Below are 22,011 nucleotides of genomic sequence, written 5' to 3'. Positions count from 1 at the left end.
TTTAGCTGACTTTAGCATCATATTTGCACTCCAGCCTCTTTTAGAACTCTGTTCAAATTTAATAACTCAGGTCAAACAAGTGATTTTTCCTCTATGGACAAAGGCAGATTATTTGCATGTGACTCATGTGAGTTTCTTTTTAACCTAAGAGGAAATTCTATGCACTCAAATATCAGTGAATGTTTAATCTTATGTATATGTCACTGCATTTCTCCACAGAGGGATTTCCAGCTCATTATGGCTTCATATGGAGTCAGTTATCAGACAGAATGTCAGAGTATCTGAAGAGCTGAGAATTTAACATAAGCTTTCTATGCCAAAATGGACAGCTTCTGTCCAGGTTCATCTTTGTCTGCTATAGATTCTGTGATACATACCTGTTCTTTATGTGGTAGTATATTGCGAGGGCTACACTGTAAAGACAAAAACGAGACGCAGCATTTCAATCAAAAATTTGCATAAAAGGACAAAAAGCAAAACTGCTTCTTTAATATTAGATTAAGCATTACCCAATGTGTAATATGAAATGTGGCACATACCATTTGATGGTGTATTTGAGGTTGGGCTGACTGACAGTGCTGTCATCAAGGAATATGGTGGAACATGAGCTGTACTTCCTTCTCACTGGGCCTGGATGATGCTGGAGTTCATGTATAGATACACACAAATAAACAGACACATATATGCGGGTCAGTCTCTATTTCTGTCAGACTTGGGTCAGTCAAAGGCCTGCTACCAGCTGAAGAAAGTAGGGCACCTGTAAACCCACAAACTAATTCTGTCTATCCTCTGTCAGCGCCTGACATGGTTGCATGCGGGAATGACATTTATGGTGGAGTGCATCTTCAGAGGGGGATCAAACTTCCATTCATGACCTTTCTTTTCATCAGCTCATTTGGTTGCAAATCATTTTCTGCTGGTGCATACTGATCCAATGCTACTCTGCTACTTAGACAGGCAATCGTTTTCTCATTGAAGAGTGAGACTGTTCATAATACAGCCCTGCCTCAAAGGAATTCAGTAATTGTAATAGCTTGTTAAAAAAAAGCACATTGCGACAAATCCCCAGTTCCTTCTCTTGGGATTTACAAAGATGAACTGCACCATAATGTGATGGAATTGCTTGAACTACATATGCGCTAAATCTAAAAATGAAACAACTTCTGCTTTTTTTCTTGAAACACTAAGCGGAATCTGTGGCGTTTGAAAGAGGAAGGGACAATGATCAAATGTTTAAGGGTCATTCTGAGGACTTTACCTTGTTCTCCGAAATGTGTGTAAACTTGCAAAAAATACAAGATACTAAAATTACTATGTGCACAGCAACAAATGCATAACACAGCTAGAAAAGTAATTAAATTGTTTCACAGTTTCATTGTCAAATAAACATGCCTTTTATGCTACTTGGGTACTTACATGGTTGATGTAAAGGCTCTTCCGCTTTTCTCGGACTGAAAAGAAAGGAGAACAGGTGTCACTTCAAGCTCAGCATCAGTGCAGTACACAACCCTCACAGACAGGGAGCAGCATTTATCCAGGGTTCAGAAGTTCCCTGTCAACATAGATTTTTAGAAAATAATACATAAACACCCTAATTTATCAACACCACACCAAACAAGCCAAAGCAGCTTCAGCAAACAGCATTTGTAATATAAAAAAGGATATTTCAAAGCGTGTGAGTATTTTTTTTCTCTCCTATTACACTGGCAAATGTGTCTTAATGTGAGGGAATGAGTGTGAGCTAATTAATGAATCCATTCATCATTTTAGCATGCATAGTTCCAAATTAAATCAAGCACAGTGGCAGGTTTATTCAAGTGCACGCTGTCATTTAGACTGGTCTATTTTCATTTCTTTCTGTTCATACAAATCTGGTCATTTGCAATGCTAATTCTGTTTAATGGACATTACGATTTGTTAGATTCAGAGAAACCATTTCATCCACCGCTGTGCTGTATCATTCTAAATACGGTATACACAGCTGAGTCTGTTTGGATATCCGTGAGAGTGCACAGCATGTGCATATATGTTCTCTGTGATTCAGCGGAACACACAGGGGGAAAAAGGATCGCTAGCAAAGCAAACTGGAGCAGATGCAGAATCACACACAGTGTTGCAATGCGCTGTCTCGCTTTTTTCCATCTCTGTACTGTCTGTATCTTATCTCTCTGATACACAAACACACACACTAATGCACATGGTTTTCCACTGCGCAGTCATGACAGTGTGCGCTGCTTTCTAGCAAAAAGCAGCAGTCTCTTACGTCATAATTAGATCCTGCATATTTTAGTGAGAAAACAGCTAAATCACAATCCTGAGAGCAGTTTCTGAAAAGGATTCATGACACAGGCCACCCATTTTTACACATCAACATTTGATACTTTAAATTTTCTTCTAAGCAATGTGTGGTGCTCCTGTCAAATCAGTTTTATTGTTATGGCTTAATCCTAAGTTTGGTTTCGTTTACATCTTCTCTTAAGATTCCTGATCCTCTGAACCCCAAAACCAGCTGACAGGTATGAAAGGTGTATTTTCTTTTTCAAAATAAGTCACCAATGTTCCATCATTTATCAGAGCCAGAAAATGTAAAAACAGAAAGACCATCTGACAGAAGTTTCAGATGGTCCTTGAATGAATGAATCATTTGACGTGCAGTTTTGTCAGCATAAACAACTATATCTAAGTCATTTTATTCTAAATAACTCATCTAAAAAATTTGCCATAAATGAACCATTTGCCCAAACCAAATTGAGTGAAAACCAAATATTCTGCACTCCTTGGTGCAACTGACCAGAACCAGTTGACTCAGTTGTGAGCGACAGTCACACGACAAGAATTCAGGGAACTTTTTGGCTGAACTGTGTTTACACAGAGCAGACGGACCAGTATAGACACAAGTTAGAGAGATTTAGAGGAAAATAAAACATACTTAAGCAATAAAATAAACAAATATAGCATGGCTGAAAGATTACATACAAAGGAGCAAAGTATCAGCAAGATGTTGGAAAATTCAGTGAAAATACCTTCATACATTTGATGCTCAGAGAACCGTGCTAAAAGCATCTGGTTTGTGGAGATTGTAAAAATGTAAGTAGTAAAATCTCAATGTATATAGTGTCAGTATTTTCATAGTATTAGTATTACCTATGCACAATACATGTTTATTCTATTTTTGGAAAATCAACTTTAATATTTTTAATAATTTATGGCATTTTTTTAAAACAGCATTTCTTTGCCCCTCTTGCCTTTATTTGACAGAAATAGTAGAGGAGAGATCAGTAAGGACAGAACAGAGAGGGTGAGATCGAGCAGTTAAGCTGGAATTGAACCCAGGCTACTGCATAAAGCACTCCGGCCATGGAGCACCTACTCAACCAGGTGGACCATCAGGGCACAATGAGTCATGGCATTTAACTTCTTTATCTCTACCAACAGCCAGGGTTTTGCTGTTTTCCTAGTGGTACTTGACTGAATATAGTAGCAAAAAAAGTAGCCCATAGTAAGTAAAAATATCACAGAAGCAATTAACACCCAGAAAGTTATTGGGTCGACGTGTGTCATTTCAACACCACAACACATTTTTATGGTTAAGGCCATGCAACCATACTCATAATGTGCAATGGAAGAAACACACACAATGATATCAGCAGCTCAGCAGCGAAGGCATGTAACCTGCTAACAGAAGACAACATGGATAGTACAAGAATACAGTACAGTTTGAGGTCACACGAAGGGGCCATTCTCTAACAAGAGTAAAGCCCAAACACACAGTAAGCGTAATGGTACCTGTCTACTGAGACCGGATACACACAAGCTTACCTTTCTTGTTGGGCACAGCAACTGAAAAACAAAAGTCCAAGTTGTCTCTAGGGTTGTTTACGACACAGATACTCAGAAAAGGCTTCATCATGCTATGAAGTGTCTCATTAACTCATTCATGCGTGATGGAGTGATATCAAAAGGAGAACAGTTGTTGTAAGCTTTTAAAGGAGGCGTATTCATTAGTCAAATGTTTCAGATCCAGATCTTCTTCCCACTTACTTAATTGAGTATTTCACTCCTTTAATGGTATTCATGTGCACTATGTTAAGAACAAAGTCCAGCAGACATTCACATACAAGCCTAATTAGGGCTAATAAGAGCATGGTGCATCTGAATCTGATCAATATATCAGCCCTCAGGCTACACACTGCTTAGCTGAATCAAAAGCTTATCATCAAAGTAAAAGATTAGAAGAAAGAGAAGTCTAAATTGAGGAATAATAGACAAAAATAACTTCAAATTTGACTTCATTATATAACATTAGTTTTTCGAGAGGCTCTACTGTCTCCACAAATCTGATGTAAATGCAGCAGGTTTAAAGTTTTCACAGGATGCTGTCAGAAGCTTTTATGCAGAATAAAAGGATGTTGGTCAATGTTACCTTTGTACAACTCCACATCTGAAATCCCTGCATCAATGAAACAGATTGCTTCCCCACTGAGCAAAGCATATGCGATTGTTTCACTTGCTCGAGTCTGAAGCAAAAAGATACTTTGAAAACACTTTAGCAAGCTGCCTTATCACTTGATGTGCAATCTGCCACATATGGCAACACTGCTACTGAATGATTTTTGTCAACAGGTGGTGCCACATTATGAGGATCAGCAGCAACTGATAAAAAAACATCCATATGCATGGTCACGATGACGGGACTATGTACAGTATGTCTACTATAATTTAGAGGTGTTCACAAACTTCAAGCAGTTTGATGTGCACCAAAGTAGCTAAATTCACTTTCTTAGTGCCAAACTGACTGCAAGCAATTACATCATTGACCTACATTTAATAGGCGGTGCATTAATCTACAACAGCAACACTGTCTTTACTGTCTGCTTCAGCGGTTACTAAATGTTAATCCACACTTTCCAACCACTCACAATCCAGAATTTTAAGTGGCCTTAATCAACCAAACAAGCAGTTATCACAACAAACATGTATGTTGGTCAAATTCAACCACAACAATAATGCGGGATATTGCTTCACTTCACATTATATTCCACTGACCTGCTCCTAGCACGTCTAATGTCCGCCTGACAGTGACTGCAATAAAATGGCGCTAAACAGTCCACACTTCAAACAATCCTGGTCTCATTTGTAGGCAAGGAGTGATGGCATTTCAAAGGTGGAATGTAGAGAAATGAAATGCGGCAAGAGAACAGAGCAGAACTCACCATCAGTTTGTGACTTGCTGAGGAAGATGGTGCTGGCCCGAGGATGATCTGAGGGATTGTACTCCATGGGCAGATCTGAAAGTAGAGAACAGAAAACGGAAGTTTTACAAGCAGTATTCAAATTGGAGTTTTGATTTAAAGACTCTCTGACTAATGTACGAGCTGAAACACCTGGACACTGAACAGAAATATGATCTTAATGGTGGCTTTTCAGCAGCAGATGACTGTGGGGTGTAAAAAGAGACAACTGCAAAGTCTGCTGCCAGGATGAACTAATTGTTTAAGTTTTTGGACATCTTAGTATTTCTTCTAACAAAACGACATTCCACTGATTCTAATCATCCTGTCGTGATGTTTGACCAGTACAACTAAAACATCTCATTTTGGCTTTAGGGGTTAACCTTGTCTCTTGTAATAGTCTGAAATAAATGGAAAAACAATCTGCAGCACCAGTGCCATCGAAACGGTGATTTGTTAATCAACAGACTAAGTAAACAATGCTATAGATTTGTATTAAATCACTGTCTGCACATGTGTCACCCAGAATGAACTCTTGGATCAGAGATTAGCTGGCAAGAAAAACAGCAATTAATGACAAGGAAAAGATTTTCAGAGGAGGAGCGTGACAGCAGAGCGGTTAAGGTACAGACCACATGTACGGAAATGCCGTCAGCAGTGAGTCACCTGTTGGATTACCAGCTGGCCAGACCTTCATTACATGTCATTCTCCTGCTGTCTTTCCCCAACATTTCCTGTCATTCTCCACTGTCGCTATCTAATAAAGGCAAAAATGCCAGACCTTTCAGCACCGCACAGCTGATGGAGTCAGCTGCTGACAGCAGACTTGTCCAGCCTCAATCTTCTGAGTGCATCACTGACTGCTGTAAGCACAGCTAGCTGCTGCAGTGAGCCTGGAGATCTTCTCTCTGATTTTGTGAACCATTTAAACAAGTTAAAACTAACTGGAAGACTTCAACCTAATATTTATTATGTAAAAGAAGATCTGAAATTTTGTCATAACTTGAATTTCCTATCAAGTAAGGTTTTAAGTTTTTTTATATTCACAAGATCCCATGTCTGAACTATATTAGAGACACAATTAAAAAAACAACAACTTTGTTATCACGAAACAAAATGCTTTGTCAGATTAAAACTCACCAAACCAAAACAGGTGGATTTTTTTTGGTGTGATTTATGCCATTTTAAACTTGGAATGACTGCTTCCCCCAGCTATTTTTATATAGAATTTAAAAATCGAACATTTGAGGAGTCTTAAGCAGACAATAACTGGCAGTTTTGCTTCTGAAATAACCTAAAATATTACTCAACTGTGAAACGACTAATTTATTCGGAAACTATTTGTGTGTGTTTACAGAAGGCAAACTAAAAAAGATAATCTGAGGCTACAAGAAAATGTCAGCTAATATAAGACCCCACTCATCTCATGCTGTAGTGTGCTGTCAACATGCACCAGTCAAATAATTTCAATATGTTAAGTAAGTAAGCCATGCAATATGTAATTCTGTCTTTCTACACTGTAAAAAAAATCCGTAAAATAACGGACATATTTCATGTGAAATTGTGACGGAACCGGTCTGTTAAATACAATACAGAACATTTTCCGTTTCGCAAAGCATCATGGGTAGTTTTTCCCTCAGCACCTGCTCAGCGTCGGCCATTACTCGCCTCGGCTCGTCTGCCTGTTTGCCCGCCTGCTCACACACCCTGTCTTTTAGCGTCACATTGGAGGAGAAAGGTTGGTTGTGTGTTTAATGAACTGGAATCGAGTCCAATTTCTCAAACAAAATATAAATGTTGAGTTAATTTTCCATTTATTTGTGTCTGGCTGGTGGGCTGCACAGCGGTGTAGTGGTTAGCACTTTCGCCTTGCAGCAAGAAGATCTCGGTTCGAATCCCAGGTTGGGCCTGGGATCTTTCTGCATGGAGTTTGCATGTTCTCCCTGTGCATGCGTGGGTTTTCTCCGGGTACTCCGGCTTCCTCCCACAGTCCAAAAATATGCTGAGGTTCATTGGTTACTCTAAATTGCCCGTAGGTGTGAGTGTGATTGTTAGTCTGTATATGTAGCCCTGTGACAGACCAGCGACCTGTCCAGGGTGTCCCCTGCCTTCGCTCAAGTCAGCTGGGATAGGCTCCAGCACCCCCCGCGACCCTAATGAGGATAAAGCGGTGTATAGAGGATGGATGGATGTGTCTGGCTGGCGGGCGGGCTTTCTGTCCTAGCTCCCCTTGCTAGTCAGACAGCCCCCGTTCCCTCGGTGAAAAGTAAGATAATTTATCGTTGGTTCATTTTATTTTAGGGGTTAGTGCAATGAGTTATTTTTTAAAAAATATATAAAGTATATGGAAGAGTGTTAATGTTAAAATGATAGCTTAGTGGCATCCGAGCCGAGCAGTTAGCATGCTATGTAGTAGTAGTAGCAGCCAGTAGCCGCTCGCTTCGTTAGCATTAGCTGGCGCGATTTAGGACCAACAAGACCATTGTGTCCCCCCTGGCCCCCTCACACACTAAACTGGTTTTGTTGGTCAGTTGGTAGTCTAGTAAGTATCGTGTCTTGAATGTGTGCGGTATTGTTAAACGTGGGTCATTAATGAGTCATTAGTCCGTGTTAGCCCGCTAATGGGCGCGCGGTCTCCCCAGACTTCCCATATCTTTCCGGTGTAGCTGCACCGCCCGCGTGCGCCGAGCCGTGCAAGAAATCAATGTCATACGGCAGAGTAAACATTTTTGCATTTGTTAGCTTCGTGTGGTTGTCTACTTTAGTCAGGGGCTCAGTGTGTTTCATCCAGTCTGAAGCTATGTTGGGTTCACGGATCACTCTGTGGTGGCTTTGTTTGCATTTGGAGGTGCGTGTGTGTCATTTTGCTTGATCGTCGGCGAAACGCGTCATAATACCTGGCGTGCTTATGCTATTTTGAAGGCTAGATGTCTATCTCTTCTTAAACATGTTGGCTTGTAACATTTGTGGCTTTAATGCCAAATCTTCGACGGATTACTTGAAACACTGCAGAGCACACAGAAATAATAGTAATGTGTTTTTTTTATGTGGCCACAGAGATTGTGGAAGGAAGCTTAGCACATACAATAGCCTTGCTGTGCATATGGCACGAACACATGTAGACAGAAGGAGCACTCAAACATGGAACCGCAATGTGTCTGTACAGTTAAAGTGCTCATTCATTTTTTGCAGCAGTGAATATGGTGATCTGAAAAGTCTTAGGTGTCATATGAGTGGTCATATAGAAGAGGGTCTGACTGTAATGTGTCCCTTTGATAGATGCTCTAAGACATTTAATGTTAAGTCATCTTTTTTATCACATCTGTCCAGATACCATAAAGGGTGGGATGTTACCAAGATAGCCCCTGTACATTTATGTGAAGTCACAGAACAGTCTTTGCAAGGTGAAGGATCACACATAGAACCTGAAGAACCTGAAAGTTTTAATGTAGATACAGGACACAGTGATAATTTTGAAAGTGATCAACAGAAAGACAATTACACAGAGAGTCTTGCTCAGTTTTACTTGGGTTTGCAGGCTAAATATTTGGTCCCAGCCTCAACAATAACAGAAATGGTAAATGAAATGAGAACTCTCAGTGATATTCAACAGGAATATACTATGGATGTGCTAGCTCGTGAACTTGAGCAGTATGGTGTTCCAAAGGAGACATTAACATGTCTTGGGAATAGATTATATGAGCAGAGCCCTATGCACAAGGCTTTACATGAAAACGGTCCTTTAACTACACAGCACAGAAGACTGAAATATTACAAGGCACACTATGACTATGTTGAGCCTGTTGAGGTCTATCTCGGTCGCAATAGCAATGGGGAGAAGAGACATTATCATTACATTCCAGTGCTGGAAACCCTCAGAGTAATTCTTAAACAGCGAGGTATAGAGCCGCACAGTTCTAGTACTAATGTTGAAGATGATGTCCTCTCTGATGTCAATGATGGGTGGGCTATCAAAAATAATGCCATGTTTTCCTCAGACCCAGATTGTTTAAAGGTCATGCTTTTTCAGGATGCGTTTGAAGTCGCTAATCCGTTGGGGTCTGCCAAGACAAAGCATAAAGTTTTAGGTGTCTACTTCACTCTAGGAAATTTTCATCCACATCAGCGATCAACTGTTGATCAAATACAGTTGGCATTACTCTGTGCAGAGAAAGATTGTAAATATTTTGGAATTGATAAGGTTTTCAATAAGCTTGTGTCAGACTTGTGTATGCTGGAGGAAAAGGGCATATCTTTTGGTGGAAAGATATATAAGGGCACTGTTGCATGCATAATGGGAGACAATCTGGGTTCCCACATGATTGGTGGCTTCACAGAAAATTTCAGCTCAGCAGAATATTTCTGTAGATACTGTTTAGCAACAAAAAAGGAATTTCAGTCTAATCCTCTCACAGTTTTCACTCATAGAAATCCAGCTGATTACAAAGAGACTGTGCAGCTTCTGGAAAGTAACGATGATATAGTCACTCATCATGGTGTGAAACGTAACAGTGTTTTCAACAAACTGTCTAACTTCCATGTCTGTCAACCAGGGCTACCTCCGTGTCTGGCACATGACACGTTCGAAGGGGTTGTTGATTATGATTTAGCAATTTGCTTGAAGTTCTTAATCAAAACAGAAAAGTGGTTCAGCTATGAGCTTCTTAATGAAAGACTCCACTCATTCCCCAGTGAAACCAGTGACAAGCTCAATATGATTCCCACTACAGGAGCAAGGCTTGGAGGGCATGCAGCCCAAAACAGGTGGCTTTTGAGATTCTTGCCTATTTTAGTGCATGACAGAATTAAAGATGCTGACAATGCAGTATGGGAACTGGTACTACTTCTTAGAGAGCTTGTTGAATTTGTGTGTGCACCTCGGCTCTCAGAGTCACAGATTGCTTTTATGAAGGGACTGATTGAACTTTATGTGGAGTTGAGGCAAGAGCTATTCCCAAGAATTCCACTTAGACCGAAACATCACTATCTGCTGCACTATGCAGACTTGACTTTACAATTTGGTCCACTCATACATACATGGACTATGCGCTTTGAATCAAAGCATTCTTATTTTAAAAGGTGCATCAGGGCAAGCAAAAACTTCATAAATGTAACAAAGTCTCTGGCTGATCGACACCAGTTGTTTCAGGCTTATCAGTCTACTGGTACTTTGTTTGGGCCCCAGGTTCATGTCTCGGACTCTACACGGTTCTACCCAGAGCTCTATCAGCAGAACATAAAGACAGTGGTTGAAGAATTTGATTTGAACTCAAGTAACTCAGTTGTCACAGAGAAGGTCCAGGTTAAAGGCACTACATATGCAAATGGTATGCTTGTCTTACTGAGATATACCAAAGGACAACTACAGTTAGGACAAATAGCAAGCATTTTTGTAAAAAATGAAACTACTGTCCTACTTTTGCTTCGAGGGAAAACTGCCAGCTGGATACCTGAGCTTGGACTCTATGGAGTTCATGAAAAAGATTCTGACCAGTTCACCTGCCGTAATCTGAGCACACTTGATGATTATTATCCACTTTCTTCTTACCAGAGAGGTGCAAGGTGGCTGATTCCACTTAAACACACACCAACATGGAATTTGTAAAAGATGTAGTTAAGAAAGCCATGCCATCACTCGGTAGCGACCAGATGGATGCCCTCATGGCTAGACTGGAGGAATTAGGAGTTCTATCGGTAGATGACCTGGCCCTTGTGGATGCTGTGGAGATTAAAGACACTCTGCCACTCATTCAGTGCAAACGATTCGTCAGAGCTATCCAAGGTTTACAAGAAGGTAAGATTTTTGTGGGTTTTTTTTTACTCACACTCCCCAATTCTGCACAGTACTGAATTTCATACTTCAACTTCTGAATTGCACTTTAGTGTACAAATAAATCCAAATAGACAATTGCGGATCCATTTGATTCCACTTGTAGGTTACTCATTCCCTAAGGGTCTTGGCAGACAGCAAACTGCCATTGGCAGTGTGTAAATATAATTTATATTTTTTAGGGTTATTGGGTTATTTATTTTACATACTATGGCATAAATGGTTCATCCTATTTGATTGACTGCGGAAACAGTCAATCAATGTTTTTGTTGTGAAATAGATAAAATGGCACATAAGCTCACATTGTGACATATTACACTCAAGTTAACATCCAAATAGTAACCCCAAAAATACTATTTGAATTTTTGACAAATTTGATTTAAAAACACATTTGATTTAGAAATATGTAATTTATTCAATGTACAGTAACTTGCCTAATAATTTTTTTTCTTATAAATTAATTGGCAACATTGTTGATGTGGTTCATTTATGGAGATATGTGTATTTATAGATTCACAAGCTGCACCACAGTTCACAAGCCCTGGACGCTCTACACCTGGACGCTCTACACCTGGACGCTCTACACCTGGACGCTCTACACCTGGCCCCTCTTCACCTGGCCCCTCTTCACCTGGCCCCTCTTCACCTGGATGCTCATCTACACCTCAGCGAAAGCATTTTCATCTGCCCCCAACATCACTTGAAACGGCAGACTCCCCAACCCATGAGACTTATTCTGTACCATGGCACAAAATTTCCTCTAAAGTCATGGATTACCTGCATAAAAAGAAGTACATAATGGGGAAACACAGGAGAGAAATAGTTCGCATAATTGCTGATGATTACCTCCATAAACACCCTGGAAGACCTGGTAGACAAAAGCTGAGGGAAATCGCAAGTATGATTGTAGGGCAATATCCTGCCTCCTTCAAGCTGACAGAGCCATTTGGAAATAAACCATTTGCAAAAGATGGTTCAGAAACTCTCTTTCGCCAGCTGGAACACAGAGTTGAAAATATGGCAAGGCCACAGGGCTCACAGAAGACACGAGCAGCAGATGAAGGTCCAACAAAGAGAAAGTCCAGAAGTTCAGCGCGGTATGGATGTGTGGAGTGGGATCCTGTCATTGAGGAGACAGTGTCGAGGGAAGACCTGCTGTCTAAACAAGAAGAATTGAAACGTGCCTTCGAAACCAGTGATCTTCAGGTGGGTCTGTTAACATTATTTACTTGTGTTTTATGGAGAACTTTTTGATTGAGTAATATAGAAGTAAAAGTACAATTGGACGCACTGTGAACTTGCAGATCAGCTATTAAATGTTGTTTTTTTGTTGTTGTTTTTTTTGACTTCTCACAGAAATGTATTTGCATTAATATTCTGTTGTCTTATATTTTTAGGAGTCATCGGTTCGAAAATTGATGAGTGAGACATATCCCCTCCAGCGTGAAACCATCAACAATGAAACAGATGTTCGTGTCATGAAGGACGAGTGGCCGTTCCTGTTTGATGTTCCGTACCTTTTTGACCATGCATCCAAACTCCTTGGCTTCTCCGTACAAGACAAGCTGGCACAGGTGTGTTATCACTGTCATTATTGTTTTATGCGGCTGCACTGTCTTGAGGAAGCAAAACCAAAATAATTTATATTCTTGTATACCTGCACACAATAAAGTAACATCTTCAATCTTCAACAGGAACTTTCCAAAAAGGAAAAGGGCATTACTGACTTCCTTGACTCAAAAGGAATGAAGACTGGTGAAGGTCCAATACAGCTGGTCTGTGGCATTGCAAAATACTTCAAGGAAGACCCTGAACAACTTTTCACCAAGAAAGAGGTAAATTTAACAGTGTGATAGACTAAACACTCCATACAGTACTCAGTACAGATTGAAGTATAGATAATGTAAATGAACCATCATATTTGACCCACTTTGCGCTGCTGATAGGGTTGCACAGACACAAGTTTTTTCAAAACTGGTAAGAGTATGGGTACTTATAATTCAGTATTCAGATACGAATACTGACCAAATCACGTATTCTATCATTGAATAATATAAAACTGATACTTATTTATGAATGATCTCATTAGTCCATGAAATGTCTTCCATAGTGAAAAAGGTTTAATAAAGGCAACTGCACACAGATTTTAGTTCAGCGACATTTCAAGTCACTCACTGACTCTTTATCACACATAGAATTAGTTAGCATGATTGAAGATCAACATTGCAACATCAAATGTTTAAATAATGCAGCATTCTGTGAGATTACCATGGCAAGATGGATTCTCGTCATTTGTGAACTCACAAATACCGCGAGAATTCAGATTGCATACAAGGTTAACATTTTCTTCCACTTCAGTTGTTTCACAATTGTTGTGTTGACTCCTAACAAAAAAAATTCCAATTTTATATCTTTACGTTTAAAGCCTGAAATATGGCAAAAAGTTCAAAGGGTTCAGATACTTTTTTTCCCCCACATCTTTGCCATTCAAGTACAGTAGTTACATATGTGGCTAATATATTTCTATTGATTCTCAGGGTTTTCTTTGGGATCAATCCTGAGCGAGGCTCCAAGGCTGAGGTGACCGGGAAGAAACAGACCGGCATTCCTCCAAAGGTGTCCAGGCTGGTGACTCAGCTTAAGGAGTTCGAATGCAAGCAGAAGGAATCTGAATGGGCGATTTGAGCTTTTTTCGAAGCGCAAAACAGAACTTTGTGGACTGAAAGTAACACACACATGCATACACAATATTTGTTTGAATAGGTGAATCCAAAAAAATGGAGTTCTGAAGTAAAACAGTCTTTTACCATAATATAAATGTTCTTTTACATGACTGTCCTCAATATTGATTGCACTTGAACCTCTAGAGCTCACCACACACTTTGTGAGTCGAGAGGGTGACTTTCTTCTTCTGCAGGGTCATTATTTTGTGAATACTGTATGTCCTAAACAAATCAGTTGTGTCCCTAAGTTCAGTGGAGGGACTTGGGTGAGGAGATTGATCTTTGCCACAGCAGGGTTTAAAATTGGGCTGAGTTTGTCAATGTGGAGAATGGGGAGTGGGGAGTTGTAGGACAGTTTCTGCGTCTCCCCAGGGGGGGCTTCTCATTTTGCACGTGACAGGTGAGCCGACATCAACAGTGGCAAATGGTGATGGTGCCAGGGATGGCCCGTTGTTTTTTTTTGTTTTTTGTTGTCCCCGAGTCAGTCATTCGATTTTTGAAACCATAGTGAGTCCCAATCAGATACTTGAAAATATAAATATGAAGTATTTGAATGAATATGAAGTATTTGATATTTTCAAGCATCAAGTATTTATGTCAAGTATTTGATATTTTCAAGCATCAAGTATTTATGTCAAGTATTTGATATTTTCTGTAATAAAGATACAGGAAGTTTTTCTGTAAATTTAAACTTTAAGAAGTACTTTTTAAAGTACTTTTGAAGAAATAACTAATATAAATTTGATTACACTGAACCATAATAAAAATGTAGGAAATGTTAACATTTAGGTCCAAATTCTGTAAATAACTAAATATTATATCTGAATATATGTATATTTTACAGAAAATTTAAAGGTTTGATTGAGGACAAACTTGGAGCCATGTGATTGAATCAGGACATCCCTAGTGGGATGTTTGTGAAGGCGCTCAATAGTCCGGAAAATATTTTCCATTGTGAAAAAGTTTTAAATAAGGCAACTGAACATAATGACAATGCTTGATAAACTTCAAAGTGGGAGCTCCATTATTTTCTATTGTATTTTATGTTTTTGTGCAAATGTCTCCATTCAGTTTGTATGATATACAGGTGGTGGAGGGGTTATGTAAAAATAAGCACAGCATAAATTCTATGGGTTCCAATCCCCCATGTTCAAGTGGAGGGAAGTTGAGTGATATTTGTCACTGCTAAACAACTGGTAGAACTGAGTCTGTCAGTGTGGAATGTGGAGTTGGAGGGGTAGATTTCTACTTCCTCCTGGAGGGGGTTCCTCATTTTCCACTGAGAGGCAAACCAGCAACAGCAATGGCAAATGCAGTGTTTTATCGTTTTCCTGAAATGTCTTTAACTATGGACGATTGGCACCATAACCTCAATTTCATGGATATGTATTGCTGCACTAATGTTTTATAGAAAACTTGTTGCACTTTTTTTTTTTTTTTTAATAGAGAAGTTGTATGTTGTTGGAACGTTAATGTTTATGTTTATTTAAGAAATTGGAGTAAATACATACAACTGTTTGAACAAAACAAAATAAATAACTGTTCTCTTTCAATATCTTTGGTTTATTCAGATTGGGGGATGTTGAAGGGAAAGGCCTTGAACTGTACACAATTTTAAAATTGACGGAAGTGTCCATATATGGTACAGAAGAAGTAGGGTAAATCTACGGAAATATCAGTTATAAGGTTTAAGGAAGCATCCGTTGAAAAACGGAAAATCTACTGCAAAAGTACGGAATTATCCATATTACGATTGACGGAAGTGTCCGTATATTGTACAGAAGAAGTCAGGTAAATATACGGAAATATCCGTTATAAAGGTTTACGGAAGTGTCCGTTGAAAAACGGAGAAACTACTGCAAAAGTACAGAATTATCCATATTACGATTGACGGAAGTGTCCGTAAATGATACAGAAGAAGTCAGGTAAATATACGGAAATATCCGTTATAAGGGTTTACGGAAGTGTCCGTAGAATAACGGAAAAAGTACTGGCAATTAATTACCAGTACTTTTTCCGTTTTTTAACGGAAATTTTTTTGACAGTGTAGGCCACTTTTGCTTTTCATTTTCCCACCAAAGATGGCCATTGCGTCATCCAGCTACGCGTCAAGAGACAAACAAAAAGAATGAATAGAGCTAGTGTTTCAAATATTACCTTTCTGTTTCTATTTGATAGATGTTTTTTGCTGTAAACATATTGCCTTCCCTTGTCAGATGCATATATGTCAAACAAAACTAGCTACAGACTGCTGCCTTGGCAGATGGCTGCTGTATGTATCAATTTAGTGTCCCAGTTCTTTGCCCTGATTAAATCCCACATGCCAAAATATGCTGAAACATGACTTTTTATTTTTAACTTATAAACAAGACATTTACAGAAAGTATATTTTGCAGATGGAAACAGTATGTTCATATCAGTGGTTAGTGAAACAGAAAAAACACTGTTCTTTGAGAGGTGGATTGCTATTTTATATCCTAGCTTGATTTTATGGTTGGATTTTATGATGACCTGGTGAGGTGGTTTAAAAACCTGAACAATCTTAATGCTATGATCAATATTGCTTCCGTTAAGGTTAAACATTAACTAACACTATGCTACTAACTCCTAAATCTTACGACAACCCCAGGGAAAAAAATTCTAATACTACACACACGTAACATTACAAGCAAATGTAAACTTCAGAGGAAACAAAAGTAAAAGGTGGTGGCTCTATTAGCTGCTTCCTGATTTCTTGGATGATGTCAGCGAAACAGGAAGGGCCAGAAACACCAACACCCAGACGGACTAATAGAGAGAAAGAGCAACAGATGCCAAGAGACAGACAGACTGAGAGAGAAGGGCTGATAATGAGAGAGAAAAGGGCAAAGAAGAGGGCAAGAGAGTGGAAAATGAAGTGATGAGAATGACAGATCTGAAAAATGACTGACAGGGAGACAGGAGACAGCAGGGGAAAAGAGAGAAAATGATAAAAGACTGAAGGTGGCTGGAGGGGAGAGGATATGAGAAAAAACAGAAGATGTGAGCAAGGGGGAAGAGGGGCAATGAAAGGAGAAGAGGAAGGAGCAGAAGCTGGTTTGACACCAGATTACATAGGCCTCGTTGATGCAAAGCTCTGGTTTCTATGTGCCATTAAACACACTATGTGATGATAACTACACAGCACACCTGAGATCACACGGCCTCTTTCAGTGCACTGCAGGTTACGCATGCTGGTCACTGCTATTGTGTCCAAACTCTTTTGAACTACTGTCTTTTTGTGCTGGAGAGCCCCTTAAAGAGCCTCAAAGGATGCTGGCGCACACACACATACACACATTGCCGTAATGTAGGAGGAAGTGACACACGGTGTTGAATAAAAGATGGGTGTGTGGGAAGAAGCAAAGAGCACTGAAGGAGAACTGAAGGTAGTTAATGAAGCTGCACCGTGCACTCACACAAACATCTGCAGCACATCAGCTGCATGAAGCATCACTCAGAAAGTAAAACTGATGTCATGATTCCTGATAATGTAACATTTTAGGACAGGAAGGTGACTCTATCCACAGACCCAGGGTGTGTCCTCCCTCTGGTGTCGGTGACCTCTGCTGTGGTTCCACCCTCCCCAAGTTCTCTCCCCCATTTCTCCAACCTGGGGGAGACGAAAGCACCCAATTTCCTGTGTTTCAGGAAGCAGAGAGGAAATGAAGCAAGGGGTGGTGGTTCCACATTGTTAGGGAGGTAGACTGAACAAAGAGTGGAGGGAATAGGTCAGTGTGTGGATTTAAGCCAGGCTTGTATAAAGTTACACCACGTACGCTCCTACAGAACCCTTACAGAACACTCGTAGAACATGGACAGACAAAGGATGAAGCCAGAAGAAAAAGGGCATGAACAAAGCCACTGCTCCTCCTCCCGTATTCTTGTTTGATAAATGAATACACTTCTGCCAGTTTCCCTCATGCAAGCTAAAGAGCCTTTCCAGTGGTCCATTCAAAGCAAAGCAAATCTATTATCTGGGCATTGTCCTGTCAGTGACAGCAGTGCAAGGCAGCACAATCAGACAATAATAAATAGAGGGCAGGATTAGGTGATGTGATGGTATATATATATATATATATATATATATATACCAAGATATATGAAGGATTATTGTTGCTGACGAAACATCTTTATATAGTCCAGGTGATGTATAGGTGAAAAATATGTTTCACTATTTCATATGAACATGTAAATGGAGCCTTCAGAAAAACACCTCGTGGTGGCAAAGACAGTCATTCTATGTCCTTAGTCAAACATGAAAACACAGAAATTGTGATGTCTGCCCATATTTTTGATAGACAGACACTACATGATACCATACACATCATCATGAGTCGTCAAGGTGAATAGTTAAAGGTCAATTCAGTGACATTATGAGAAGAAAATCACAGTATCCACAAACCTAGGCTAACTTTCATACTATCATATCTGTTACATGCATAAGTAGAGCTATAAAAGCTTAATTGGTTTGTTCATTAAACCTGACAATACAGTTACTGTAAAGATATTCTGTCAGAGACACATCTGATTGTTTTGTTGTTCTTAAACCTATTCTGTCTCCTGAACAGTGTCCATGTTGCCACTGCTGCCACAAGGCACCTTTTCTGAAAACATTCAGGGCCACAGACTGTACAAGTGCTCCAGACTAGTTTAATAAAAAAGTACAAACATATCACCTCAAATTTGGCATTTACCACCTGGACTGATACGTATTAGACCGCTGTGTGTAACGCTGCAAGCAATGAATACAACCACTCAATATCTCAACAACTACTGGAGAGATTGTTGAAACTGTGGCCTTTACTAATTGAAAGAAATAAATCAAAGTTAGTCGTGTGCAGCTTTCTAAAGTCTGTCTTTCAACCTGCGAGGTGTGTGTTTTTACTCTCTTTTTAAATGACATTTGGTTCAGTTACAGGATGACATTTGCAGTTTTAATTAAAATGTCTTACCATTGTTCTCAAAGCGGTGCATTCTTGTAAATGATTTTCTGGATAGATGTGATAAAGTACCTTGATTTGTCAGACCGGGTATTTGATTTACCAAAAACAAACATTCCTATTATTATCACTGCATACTTTCACAAATGTCATTCCTCTGTGAGCAAATAGTGCCTTCAGACATCAACCTTGGTTATATTTAACTATAAATCACATATTACATCCAACAAAAACTATGAGTAAATCTTTGCTGTGTCTTCTTCAGAAAATAAAATCAAAAATTCAAACAAATGATTACTCTTTCACTTCTACTGAATCCTTCTGAGTATTTTACCTCCCTGCATATTCTGATTCAGAGTCGAGAGGGAAGAGAGGATCATTTGTAGTCTGTGACATCTGTGTAGGAACTAGCGGTGGTTTAAATTTTCTTTCTCTGCAAAAATACAGTCAGAGTACAGCAAATCAAAGATGAAAGCCATCTGTGCCCTGTTTTGAACCAAGAAAAACCTTCAAAATGCACACAGTTGCAAACACCTGCAGAGAAAGAGCTTCCTTTAATGCTGCTGTCATGCTGTGAACGGGAGTATCTGTACACACAGTGTAGCTATTACGGTTGTTAGCAGTAAGCTGGCACTCTGCCCCCCATATGCTCTTTGAGTCTGCCATGAGGGTGGCTTCAGGTTGCAACTTCAGCCCAGACACGGGGGCCTTGGCTGGTTTTTGGCTGCCCCTGCTGAGGTGGCAGCCAGAGGGGATCCAGATGGCACAGCATGCCACCGTCCAGCTGTCAACAGCATGCTCTCTAACAGCACGCCCACATTGTTAAGATAGCAGGCACACAGGACATCTTGTAATGGAGTGTTTGAGAAAAGAGATGTAGCTGGGATTTGAAAATAGATGTGTTAAAAGGCACAGCGTTGCACGGTTGTAGTTAGTGTCACACTGGAGGCTATTTTTGTAACTTCAATTCAGACCGGTTTGTTGTTGTTGTATAGGATTATGCAATCTGTCTTCAAAACTTGTATGTGATGATTTGGCTCATTAAAATCACACAATCTGTCTTATTCAATATTTTCTCAGTAGGTTTCTCTGAACAGCGGGCTTGTAAAGCAACCTTATACAATCTAAGGCACTCATTCCACTCTTTCTCTCTCATCTCCCCATCTTATCCATCTGCTTTCTGGTGTAAAACGACCTCTTGAGTACAATTTGGAGCAGCAAAGGAAAACAGCTTTTATCTGATCGCTATCACAGCACAAACTTCAGGACCGTGGCACCACATGATACTGTGAGCTGGCCCTGATAACAGAGCAAGAAATCAAAAGAGCGAGCACAGCCATCGACACACTCAGTGGGCATTGTTAGTGAATAACTTATAGGTTGTGAATGTGCGACAGAGGGCACATCTCTACAGCTAAGTGTCTCACCTTTGGATAACAAAACACTTGACAGAGAGCAGAGAAGACATGCACTGGAAGTTATTAGAAGCCTGGCTGTGCCTTAAACCCTGCATCTCTGTGAAAGTATGTCACCTGTGTGGTGGCATTTACCATTCAGCCATGTTATGAAACAGCTGCTGTGCTTCAAGAGCTTGTGTGATAGGAAGGAGCAGGTCAGAGTTAAGGCTAGTCAGTAGGGAAACACCCTAATAGTGTTATTTCACCTGCCACAGTTGGAAATTCTTCTCGGTGCTGGAAAGCTTGTATCATAACAACCAGTGTTTTACTACCTAAATCCTTCCCACACACTTAGAATTATAATTTTCAAATTAAGCTCAGTTTAATTTGTGCAGTGGCAAAAATCTGTGTTCAAACACATTAAAAGGTAAGTAGAGAGACTACATGAATGGGAAACAAAGTGAATGGAAGACTAATGCTCAATGACTCAACCTCCTTTTAGCTTTCTCTACACACACAGACATTAAGGCACACACAGCAATAGAGCAAACCCCCAGCAGCACCATTACAGCTCCGTGTAACAGTTTAAACCACCCCTGAGCTAGTATCATTGATCCCCGACATCTGCCAAACTCTGTGCAGTGATGCAGACTCATCAGAACAAAAGAGCTGAGCTTTTATCAAAGAAAAGCCAACAGGGGCGAGAAGATGGAGGGGAATGAGTTGGGAAAATTTCACTTGTACTCAACAGAAAGCATATCCCCACTCCCACTTCAAGCTAGACACGCACAGCAGTTCAAACACTTGAAAACACACACCAAGTGTTTCTGTTCATTTATATATGTATACAATATTATAATAATTTAAAAGCAGACAAATACAGTTGCTGTGCCACTTGACTGAATTATCTGATGGAAAATAATTACTAAGAAACAATCCTTCAATTTCTCCTCCATTTTTATGTGAAAGTGTAAGTGAACACTGCATCGAGTCAGACGGGAGGCAGAAAAAAATCATCTGTAAGTAGAACAAAAATACCACAAACTGAGAGAAAGACAAGTCCCAGTGAGGTTGTGACTGGGTTAGAAAAGCTTTCTCTTTCACATTTGGTCAGCTTATGACCAAACACTTTCGTTTTCAGAAGATATAAGAGTCTATCCAACTAACTGTTTTGTGGATCAATACTTGGACACTGTGAGCATGGAGACAGTGTAAGCATGCTGATGTTCAGCAGGAATAATGTTTTCCAGGCTCACCAACTTATTCTGAACTGTCAGCGAAACTAGAAGATTCTAATTAGTGCCAACCACAAAGACAGATGAGGCTTAGAGGAATGCCATTTGTTTTGCAAGAACTTTGTCATACAGCAAAATGTGAGACAAATTAAAATATGGTCCTAATATTGGAGCTACATGGAAAATGATGAGGTCACAAAATGTTGCAAGTAACCTAGAAAAGGAACCAAATGCCATTAGGTTTCATGATAATTCATGCAAATGCTGAGAAGCTTAAGCTTGGATCACAGTGAGAGCTCATCATCAATGCTTGCCATGCAGTTGTCCAAGTGGGCAAGTGACAAATAACGTGGTGTCTTATCCATCTCTGTGCTGAAAACCCTCATAGTTGTTGGTCTTCCACTAGCCATCCATGATGACTTAGGGTGAGTCTGTTAACCAGTCAGAAGATGTTTTTGCCACTTGCCAACCAATCAGAGGCTGTACTTGTCACTGGTCAACCACTGAAGTGTGCTCTTATGGAAGACTTTAATTAAAAAAAAAAAAAAAAAAACTATATTTGTCCAAGGACAGAAACATTTACATCCATGTGAATTATTTATCATGCTACAATTATAAAAGAAATGAATAGTCA

At 39.7% G+C, this 22,011-nt stretch overlaps 2 protein-coding genes across 5 annotated transcripts in view; one reads left to right on the top strand and one right to left on the bottom strand.

Annotated features, from left to right (window-relative positions):
* ccny (cyclin Y) overlaps positions 1–22,011 on the bottom strand; it is a 59,721-nt gene that overhangs the window by 16,842 nt on the left and 20,868 nt on the right. The window contains exons 2-7 of one of the 4 annotated variants that reach the window (XM_051940324.1): positions 5,214–5,288; positions 3,820–3,840; positions 1,417–1,451; positions 1,259–1,282; positions 540–640; positions 378–413 (exon numbers count right to left, since the gene is read on the bottom strand). In XM_051940324.1, the coding sequence (XP_051796284.1) occupies positions 378–413; positions 540–640; positions 1,259–1,282; positions 1,417–1,451; positions 3,820–3,840; positions 5,214–5,288 (292 nt within the window). The remainder of the gene's footprint in view (positions 1–377; positions 414–539; positions 641–1,258; positions 1,283–1,416; positions 1,452–3,819; positions 3,841–5,213; positions 5,289–22,011) is intronic. The other 3 variants (XM_051940326.1, XM_051940325.1, XM_051940327.1) reach the window with 3 other exon arrangements.
* LOC127531300 (uncharacterized) lies at positions 6,997–15,337 on the top strand. Its single transcript, XM_051940323.1, has 6 exons — positions 6,997–7,497; positions 10,783–11,025; positions 11,573–12,267; positions 12,459–12,635; positions 12,756–12,896; positions 13,599–15,337. Exons 2-6 carry the CDS (start codon positions 10,824–10,826, stop codon positions 13,620–13,622), a joined length of 1,239 nt encoding a protein of 412 aa, XP_051796283.1. The 5' UTR covers positions 6,997–7,497; positions 10,783–10,823; the 3' UTR covers positions 13,623–15,337.

This window comes from Acanthochromis polyacanthus, chromosome 20, assembly GCF_021347895.1.
Source record: "Acanthochromis polyacanthus isolate Apoly-LR-REF ecotype Palm Island chromosome 20, KAUST_Apoly_ChrSc, whole genome shotgun sequence".
Taxonomy (NCBI): Eukaryota; Metazoa; Chordata; class Actinopteri; family Pomacentridae; genus Acanthochromis; species Acanthochromis polyacanthus.
The sequence above is the reverse complement of the archived record's forward strand: the minus strand, read 5'-3'. Positions and strand labels throughout refer to the sequence as shown.

What these genes read in the sequence shown, in the direction of transcription:
- LOC127531300 (XM_051940323.1), top strand. Translation starts at nt 10,824, where the DNA reads ATGGAATTTGTAAAAGATGTAGTTAAGAAAGCCATGCCATCACTCGGT. An exon ending in TCGAAACCAGTGATCTTCAG is followed by an intron (nt 12,268 to 12,458) that starts GTGGGTCTGTTA and finishes TTATATTTTTAG; the next exon opens with GAGTCATCGGTTCGAAAATT. An exon ending in AACTTTTCACCAAGAAAGAG is followed by an intron (nt 12,897 to 13,598) that starts GTAAATTTAACA and finishes ATTGATTCTCAG; the next exon opens with GGTTTTCTTTGGGATCAATC.